Genomic DNA, 10,433 nt, shown 5'->3' on the forward strand with positions numbered 1-10,433 from the left:
CATATATATATACTGACGCGAGAGCAACGTCCGCCTCAGTCTAATTTCTTTCAGTATATATTATGCTACCCGCAATGAGGCACCGAGTACCCGGGAAGGGAACTATCTCTCGCACTTTATATGTATGAAGAGTTTGTTTGCAAAAACCGATAAGTCCATTTTTGAAGATTTTGAAGTACGGTCTCTGTCATAAAGTACAAAATAATACCCTTAAATGATAAATTGGTCACTACATAAAGGTACATTTCGTCGGCTCAATGGAAAAAGGGGTTAGCGCACCTTCGGGCTCAAATTTTCCAAGAAAATAAAAATTTGTCATTCGAAAGCAGATGGCATGAGCTACATTTTCATATCAACAGATATGTCAAATTCGATCTAATTTTGTAAAAAATCCCAAAAGAAAAAGGCGACAACGTGCCGTATGCACGTCTTTGTGGTAGCAAAAAGGGGTTAACGTGAACGCGCTCTTTCGCTTCTCTTGCCTAAAGCATGGTACGAGAAGCATAAAGGGGTTATCGTTCATGCACAACCACATAACGCTTTCTCGTAATTTCGCTTGCAACGCGTCCTGACAAGTGAAAAGGCGTTATCGTCGTTCTAACTGTACTGACGCGCGCGCGCGCGCCGCCTGAGATGAGCTAGCGCATCGGCTGCATGCTCAATATGCCATGTACATGGATGCAAATGGGTACGGTTAGTACGCAGAGTCTACCGGTATTAAAATTGACTTCAATATGATATCATTAATTGCATTGGACTGCTGAATTGAAGGACGTCAACTATCTCATACTCCGTAGATCTACTCGTGATCGACGACGAACGTCAGAGTTCAGACGAATCGGAAAAATGGTAAGGATAAACCTTAGTAGATCTAGATCGATCTAAGGGCCAAATCGTGAAATCAGCCACCACTCACCTCGCTCGTGCGCTCGCTCCGTATACAAAGTCGATGGGAGAGGATAACGGGCAACAGCACTGACGAAATAGACGGCAGTGAATGGACTGGGGACTTATTTCACGATAATGCCGATCTAATTAAGTTAGACGACTTTATGTTAACACTATTTTAATTGCTGTTGGATCTAGATGTGTGTTTTTTTTTTTGTAGAATTAGCAGCATGATTCTCATAGGATTACTTACAATTTAGATTTGCTGGACCTCGATCTAGATCTAAGTTAGATCTAGTAAGTAGTTAGATAGACCTAGACTATAATCTAGTCTGAGACTAAAGTTAGATCTGGTCTATAATTTTAATATTATAGAATATAGATATGTAACGTTATAGATATGTATAGACCCTAGATCTAGATGTATCTACATCTAGTACTAGTTTGGGCGCTAATTTAGTTTCGTATCCATGCTCATAAAATATGTTCTCCCAAGTAGAATTTCACGAAATTTCTAACGTTTAGACCTAACATTTAGAGGCTCGACTCTAGACCTAACACTAGTGGTTAGATCTAGATCTAAATAAGTTACACTCGCAGGAAATGTTCTCAAACATCTTTAAGTCAGTCTTCCAAATTTGAGCGAGATCGGATCACGGGTAGGGTCGATATCGGCTTCGAAGTCCTACATTGTCACGTCACTCGCACAGCCCCATTTTGTGTAAAATCTAGATCTAGGTAATATTTCTAGATTTCTAACGTTAGAGAGGCAAAATCGTGTTTTCGGCCCCATTACTTGAATCGATCATCGCGATATAAGAGACAGATTCACGGCCTAGGGTTAGGAAGATCGCGATAAGGAGGCAGACTCACGGCCTAGGTAGGGTTGGGGAAATCCTGATATACATGTAGGAGACTGATTCAAGGCCGAGGGTTAAGGAAATCGCGACATATAGGACCCTAGATAGGTTAGGTTTAGGGTTATATAAAAGATGCACGGTGGATATCAGCCCCACCAATGTGGTAACAGCGCGCAAACGCCGTTTGGTGGGGTCGTAAACACGAGTAGATCTATAATACTGTGCTCACCAGTCCCACTGCCGTATAAATCCTGTAGCTGTAGTCTGTACAATTCACATCTGTTGGTTCTGAGCACGAGTAATTTGATATAGGCCTAGAGAGTTATGATCGATCAGCATGTAAGGTCCCATATCATATGTATTGTAGTGATGGGGCCTATTTCACGAGTAGATTGATCTATGCCTCTACTAGAGACTAGACAAGTAGACTCGTCTATCGCTAGCTATCTCGCGATACACAAAATACCGACTGTGGCTAAGTCAGTGGCTGTGCGAGCGATGACTCGTCGCAAGAATAGCCACTACCTCAATAATATGCTAAGTCTTTAGATCTACTGTAGTTTGAGTTTGTATAGATCTCTATCTAGACGTGGAACACCATTCTATTTTTCTAAAAAAAACGTCATTTGCATTGCATAAACCCATCCATTTGTCCATTTGCATTTAGGGCCTAACAAAACAAAAAATGACACTGGAGTGGACCGTAAGTACGAAACAGCACAAAAATATACAATTATTTGGACAGCCATTATGACTGAATTTCATACCGTTTTCAGTATTCACGTTGCGTACATGACATGTCCAGCTGCCCTGAAAACTACCCTCTTTACTTGACCTTTTGGACAACCCTTATACCATTTTCAGATTTACAGTGGGCTCGTGAATTCCATATAAAATATCAAATATATGTAAATCTTCTGTATCTGTATCCTCTTAAATCATTTTAGGACACCATTTAACTGTTACTGGAAGCCTCACAGTACAATCATATAGACGTCAGCATGGAAGGGCCTCTGGAGAACAAGTCTGATGGTAAGGGTGAAAATGCCATTTAAAATTGATCCATCGTTTGTTGCCGGATATATTCAATTTCAAATGTTAGGGGAGGGGAATGTTATATGACATTTCCATGTCATGATATATAAGAATGCTATTCGCTCCGTCTTTTAATTTGTAATAATTTTGTAATATTTATAACATTTGTGATGTACTTTAGTATGCAGCTAAGTGGCTAAATGTAATTCAAAGTTAAACGGAATATCTACGTGTTTATTCCTTGGCATGAATGCAGATTAATATCTATTAATTTTAGAGCAAATAACTGAAATGAAGTTTGGCAGAAACTATTAACCCAATTACCGTACTCTAAAAGTACTCAAATACTTGTATGTTTCACTCATCCAGTTCACCCTGGACCTGAAACTGACTTGTTGATGTATGTTGAATGGAAAAGTAATAAATCCCGCTATTTTTACTCGCACATTCTCAAGTCTTCCTGAGCATAATTATAATAAAGGACTAGAGCTTGGTGAAACCTACCAAACTGCTTGTATTATAACTTGCTGAGAGAAAACATTCTAAATATTGTCAGTGTTTTTAGTGATTTATTGCATATTCTTTCAGAAATGAACCACACAGCCCAGCCCAGCCAACTTTTCGAAGGCCCACTTAAGGAACCTTGTACTACCGATGCCAAGAATGAATCAGTGCTTCATCGTGGTGACAAAGACGACAGCAGTGACGACGACGATGACTTGCCCCTAGCAGTATTGATTAAGCCAGGTATGTACAGAAAAAACCCCAGCTACGGTAAAGTGGTAGAGAGTAACGTGTTTGTAAATTCCCTCTTAAAAAAAAAAAAAAAAAAATCATTGACAGATATGCAATTCCATTTTTAGATTACCTAGCTTAATTCTTCAAGGTATGCTGATTACAACGAATTGCAGGATTGGAGTCGATCTGGTCAATTAAAATTTAATGTATAAATAAACATAGCCAACTTCCGTAATGCTGATGAGTTGCCCTTTGGTAGAATTTACTAAACAGGGTGTGTAATATACATAAATTAGCACTTATGTAGAGATAAGTGAGCGTGAAATTGAAAGTTCATTTAATCTACATTATCAGGGACAAGTTCATTATACCATTATTACTGCATATTCTAAAGTCTTCCTGAGCATGATTAAAATAAAGGACTAGAGCTTGGTCAAACCTGTCGAACTGCTTGTATTATAATTTGCTGAAACAAAACATTCTAAAAATTGCCAGTGTGTTTTTAGTGATTTGTTGCATACTCTTTCAGGAAAGAACCACATAACCCAGCCCAGACAACATGGTAGTGACAAAGACGTCAGTGGTGACAGTGGTGTTCACCCTGGACCTGAAACTGACCTCTTGATGTATGGGGAATGGAAAAGAGATAAATCCCGCAATGTCGTCAAACTGACTGAGGTGAAATGTATCGGACTTCCTCTACCAGGGAATACAATAGAAATGAAATGTGGTAAAAGGAGGAAGGACATCTGGAAGGCGACAATTATAGACACTGAGGAAATTTATGATGATGACTGCAGTGATGATGAAGCCCCAAGTACCAGCTCCTACATCGAAAAAGAAGAGGAGTCTCCTCGTGCTAATTCAACCCAACAAGGTTTGTAATGATTTGTGCGAGATTGTATTGGGGCATCCCATATCAACCAATGTATTTCTTTAAAATGATAGGATAACGAAAACAAAGGATTCAATATTAATGGAACTAATCTCAGTCACCTTCGGTGTGTTGATGTGATTGTCATAATTTGAAATACAACTAGCTGAGACTGAGATGTTGTCACAGCTTGATAAGGAGAGTAAAGTGAGTATTACAATTAATATGTTCAAAACAAAAGTCATCAGCCAGTGTTAAGTAAAGATAAGATTTGAAATGGTAGAACAAGAAATTTAATAAGAATCCAAAAAAGTTGATTGTTAAAACCAGAATTGTATAGTTCGAACAATAACATGTGTAAGGACCGAGTGCAATAATTTCCTGAACAATTAGAACACGTATGGTCTGTGTACCTTGGTTAACGTTGTGCTACTCTGCCAATATTTATTTACACACTTCTCTTCTGATATACTCTTTCAGAAATGAACCACACAGCCCAGCCCAGACAACTTTTCGAAGGCCCACTTAAGGAACTTTCTACTACCGATGCCAAGAATGAATCAGTGCTTCATCGTGGTGACAAAGACGACAGCAGTGACGACAACGATGACTTGCCCCTAGCAGTATTGATTAAGCCAGGTATATACAGAAAAAAACCCAGCTACGGTAAAGTGGTAGAGAGTAACGTGCTTGTAATTTCCCTCTTTAAAAAAAAAAAAAAAAAAATCTTTGACAGATATTCAATTCCATTTTTACAACTCTACATTATCAGGGACAAGTTCATTATACTATTTTGACTGCATATTCTGAAGTTCTTCCAGAGCATAATTATGATAAAGGACTAGAGCTTGGTCAAACCTATCGAACTGCTTGTATTATGATTTGCTGGAAGAAAACATTCTAAAAATTGCCATTGTTTTCGAGTGATTTGTTGCATACTCTTTCAGGAAAGAACCACATAACCCAGCCCAGACAACATGGTAGTGACAAAGACGACAGTGGTGACGACGACGACGACTTGCCCCTAGCAGAATTGATTAAGCCAGGTATGGAAAGGAAAATTTAAAATAAAAATTAAAACACATTGCACTATACCAATTTGTAATTGCCTAGCTTAATTCTTCCATGGATGTTGATCACAACAAAGTGCAGGTCTGGATTTGAGTCATTCTGGTCAATGAAATATGATAAAAATGAACATAACCAACTACCGTAATGCTGACGAGCTGCCCTTGGCAGAATTGACTGAACAAAGTGTGTTTATATAAATATAAATTAGCACACACATAAATTTAAATGAGCGTGAGAATTTATCTGCATTATTTAAAATACTTTTAGGGACAGGTTCATTATAGTATTCTACTGCGTATTCTAAAGTCTTCCTGTGACATAATTATAATAGATAACAAATGACTAGCACTTGGTCAAACCTATCCAATTGCTTGTATTATAATATACTTAAGAGGAAACATGAACTAAATGCTAGAGTTTTCTGTAACATTTTTTTTTAAAGGAATGGATGACATTAACCAGGCCACTGAGCCCATGCAACTTTCTGAAGACTCAATTGAGAAATCAGTGGGAACAGCCAATGACAAGGATGGTGGAGATGAGTCACCTCTACCAGAATTGACCCCAAAAGGTACTCAATTAAGATTAAGAAATGTTAACCAACATATAACTTGCGAATAGCCTGAATGAGAGATTAAGAGTGGATATACGATGTTAAGAAATTATTATTGACAGAAGCACAACCGTTTCACAAGCATATGCCAGAGTTCCGGGAATTAGATAAATGTAAATGGCTTGAATTCAACTTGTCAGGCTGCTTGAATAGAAATTATATATCTATTTCATTTACAAATGTGACCGTGCACCTCAAAACGAACATAAAGTCGCACACACTGATTTTGCGTGAGGACTGAAAATAAGTGAAATGGGTCAACTTAGCCAAACTTGACTTTTTCATATTTTCTGAAAGAGCGGGTCTTCTTTTACATTATGCTAAAATTTCGTATCATTAAACGGGTAGGAAAGTGTGTCTTTTTAGCAGTTTATCTCGAACATTTTTGGTAGAATAGCGTGATTAGGTGTGTCTTTATAATCCCTTTTTCATTTCTGAAAAACCTTGTCCACACTCTTCACTTTCAACTCTAATAACATTTGAAAGAATAGTGCTACTGCATTGAAAGTTGGCATTAATTAAGGACAGAATGTGTTAATGAGGCATGCTTAATTTCAGTTTAATCTGATAATCCCTTCATTGTTGTTACTCTGGTGGTTTACTTCCTGTTTTTTGTCCCATTCATCGCACAGCCAGCACGGTTTGGTAAAGATTAAGCGCTTGAATAGACACTGCACTTCAGAGCCTCTTTTCTCAGTTCACACTTTTCCTGAGTTTGTGCTTTCTTTCCAATATTTAGATAGGTTAGGAGAGTCCATCTGATTTGAGTTATACATCATTTTAAAGCTTAAAGTCTGCTCTTTCAGAATATGGTCTTAACTAAAAATTCATGTCTGGCGACTTTTTGTTTGTCTTGAGGTGCAGAGTCACAAATAGGCCTGTATGACAGTATATGTCTTGACAAGAAAATATAATTGACACAAGTTCGGGTAATTCATCTACAATTTTGTTAGATTCCATTTATGAGGATCCATTCGATGTCAAATCTGCAAACCCTAGTGATATAAATGTGATTATTGTATGGAGTCTGGAAACTGAATTAAGGAGCAAGATAGCCAAGCAGACACGATAAAGAATTCATGTATACGTTCTTACAGTTGGAATAAATATCACATGGTTATGATATCACCAACAAAATATTGTTCACATTTTGAAAGACAATGAAAGGAAATAAGTGGCACATGTAATTTTTCGATGGCTACCCCTTTTGTCTGGGGAAAGGGGCTTTCATAATTGGTTGTGCGATCGCTATTGCCATTATTTCTTGATAGTATACTTTGTACAGGATCGCAAGCAATCGCAAGCGATCACATGACCGATTGTGAAAGCCCCTTAATTGGCAGCAGTGCGTATGATAACAAATTGCTAGCACTTCGTGAAACCTATCCAATTGCTTTTATCATAATTTGTTGAAAAGGAAACATGAACTATGCTAGAGTTTTCTGTAACATTTTTTTAAAGGAATGGACCACATTTACCAGGCCACTGAGCCCATGCAATTTTCTGGAGACTCTATTGAGGAAGCGGTGGGAACAGATACTAATGACGAGGATGGTGGAGATGAGTCATCTCTACCAGAATTGATCAGCGGACATACTCAAATGGAATGTGACGCGATGCATTCCTGCATCGAAAGGAACAAAAGGGGAGTGACAATCCATCACCCCGACCAGTGGATACCAGTTATTCAAACAGCAAGGAACAGGAATCGGTATGAAGTTACCCACATGACGAAAGAGGACTTCCTTGATCTGCGTCAGTTGACAACACCCTGTGTGAAGTACATGAAGAAAGACAGGGCTGGCAATCCCGTCAACTGGTTGAAAATTCGTCAGATCCGCGTACAGAGGACAGACCCCTCTGTCATCAAAATAAAGTATGATTTCAACGAAGACTTCGTAGAAGTTCGCGTCTCGGGCTCAAGTCGAAGAAATGACATGCGTCTGCCTCTGTTGTACAAGCAACATCTCGCCCTCTCAAGGGAAAAGAAGCGAGATTTTCTTAGTTTGTGCAAGGACAACATTATCCCATCGATGTATCACAGCTACTATGAAAACCTCACGACAGAGGTACAACAGTCTCAGAGTGATGAATCCGAGGAGGAGGAAAATGATGGACACATGCATCAAACATCCGAACAGTGAATCATATTGTAGGCCTACTGTTGTGGCTTGAACACAGACGACAGTACAAATACATATAGTACTTTTGTGCATCGTTTAAATTCTACACATCTTGCGACTTCGACATTTCACAGACATGATCCAAATACTAGTATCATTAGTTGTATACGGTGTTTGGTGTATTTAGGGAAGTCTGCAAAAGGACTTTCTAACTTTAAGGCGGAGATACACATACAGTATATAACATGAGCCAACCTGATGTAAAATTACTGCATTAGAGCCTATTAGCATATGGAATGGAACTTTGGATTTCATACTGCCTTACTTTGGTAAAAGGAATCAAGAGACATACCATCCAAATTTGAGTAATTGACGTTTTTATATTACACCTAATGTGCTCTTCTTCAAAGTCAAATTTAATGCACAAACACTTACCTTGCTCAGAGAAATAATAGGTTATACATTGTGATATTCCATTGATGTCCTTGCAAATTTGAGACACATTTTGGTCATTACAAGGAGTATCACTTTTGTCGCTTACTTCGTTTTGCCCAACTAGGGCACCACATTGAAGGGAGAATGCAATGACTTGGACTTGGACATTACTTAGATTGAACACGTAGGCCTGTACTTAGAAAATACAGTAAGTATGTACACATTTTTGGATGAATTAAAATGTATTCTAGGAACTCTGTTTTTCCATTGGTAATTCGAAATATTCAAAATTAAGTGCAAATAAGGACACTAACAATAATTACAGAAATACCTGGTATAATGTGTGCTTGTGTGACAATTGTATCATAATAAATTACAAAACGAATTGAATCGAATCTGCAAATCCTCAAACCTTGGGAAATTTGAATACATGTCTTCTTGTATTTCAAAATATTCCGATGAACTTGATGAGATTTGGGGTTTTTCGCCCAAAGTGAAGAAAATTTATGCTGAATTTACACCATTATCTTTATTTTTTGAAATGTAAGTATTGGAAGAATGTGACATGCCCTGCAAAATTACAAATGTGTTGTTTGAAAATTGATTTCTAAGTTGCAATTTGAAATGCCACGATTTCACTTTCTTAGACTACTTTCACAACATAACTAATAATTGTGATTAGCATTTCGATATTCTGCGATGCAATGACAGCAAGGAGAGCATGAATTCATATTAATGTAAATAAAGGCAAGAACAGTAAAAAAATGTCAACAAGTTTTGAAAAAGTATCATAGTTAGAGACGCGAGTATATACCTGGCAGAATGTCATCACAAGTCCTGCATAAATGCAACACTGTGTATTATTCGAAATGTATTAATCTAATTGTCGATTTCACTTTCGTAACTATATCTGCACATCATGAAAAAAAAAGTGAATAATATTTTGATATTTAGCATTGTTTCATATTTTATGCCTCCGCCAACGAAGTGGCCGCAGGCATTATGTTTTCGGGTCGTCCATCCGTACGTATGTCCGTCCCATTTTGCTTTTTTCAATATCTCAAGAACCGTGATGGTTTGACATCAAACTTAGTATGAGGGTATATCGGGGGGGGGGGGGATAATACTTTGGTTCGATTTTGGGGTCATTGGGTTAAAGGTCAAAGGTCACAGAGGTCATTTTGTGGAAAAATGAGGTAACTTTGAGAAAATAAATAAAATGAATTTAATTGTATTAACTGCCTTAAAGATGGTTCGTTCCTTGAATAGCTATGCAACATCGTAAGTTGATTAAAATGTAATTTTAGACAATCTGAAGCTTTCACGTTTGGAATCTTGATGTATACACGCAAAACATTATGCCGTTAAATTTCAAACGACCTTTTTTCATACCTCGAAACAAATATTAGTCTGTATTACAGTCCCTATTTGTAATTATGTAATGATGTGTGAAGTCCTTATTTTTACCATATTATTACAATATTTTCCAAAATATCTTCTACAATAATGAATGTTCAACATTTGTTTTTTTTTTTTCAAATTATACACAGAAACCTATTATTTCAACAAATAAACATGTCAATTGTCTGAGCAAGAACTATCAATCATGTATTGTTTATGTGTATTATTTGAATTTCGCGTGACTTATCGAATTCAAATTTTGAATATATAGCTTAAAAGTGTCATGTCAGGTAGACCAATGCCGCAATTTTAACGTTAATTGGCTGTATATATATATACATATATATATATATATATATATATATAATAAACTCATTTGAACATACATGGTGTTT

The 10,433-nt window shown here is 37.3% G+C and overlaps 1 protein-coding gene across 1 annotated transcript; it reads left to right on the forward strand.

Annotated features, from left to right (window-relative positions):
• Positions 1-2,749: 2,749 nt before the first annotated feature.
• On the forward strand, positions 2,750-8,223 carry LOC140239856 (uncharacterized). The gene is made up of 7 exons (XM_072319678.1): positions 2,750-2,780; positions 3,372-3,530; positions 4,051-4,398; positions 4,876-5,034; positions 5,343-5,441; positions 5,909-6,037; positions 7,541-8,223. The coding sequence occupies exons 1-7, from the start codon at positions 2,750-2,752 to the stop codon at positions 8,221-8,223; spliced, it is 1,608 nt and encodes a 535-aa protein (XP_072175779.1).
• Positions 8,224-10,433: the final 2,210 nt, after the last annotated feature.

Source organism: Diadema setosum, chromosome 16, assembly GCF_964275005.1.
Source record: "Diadema setosum chromosome 16, eeDiaSeto1, whole genome shotgun sequence".
Lineage (NCBI taxonomy): Eukaryota > Metazoa > Echinodermata > Echinoidea > Diadematoida > Diadematidae > Diadema > Diadema setosum.

Coding starts and splice junctions, on each gene's coding strand:
- LOC140239856 (XM_072319678.1), top strand. CDS start 2,750: ATGGAAGGGCCTCTGGAGAACAAGTCTGATG. Junction 5,035..5,342: donor AGCAGTATTGATTAAGCCAG/GTATATACAGAA, acceptor ATACTCTTTCAG/GAAAGAACCACATAACCCAG. Junction 6,038..7,540: donor ACCAGAATTGACCCCAAAAG/GTACTCAATTAA, acceptor ATTTTTTTAAAG/GAATGGACCACATTTACCAG.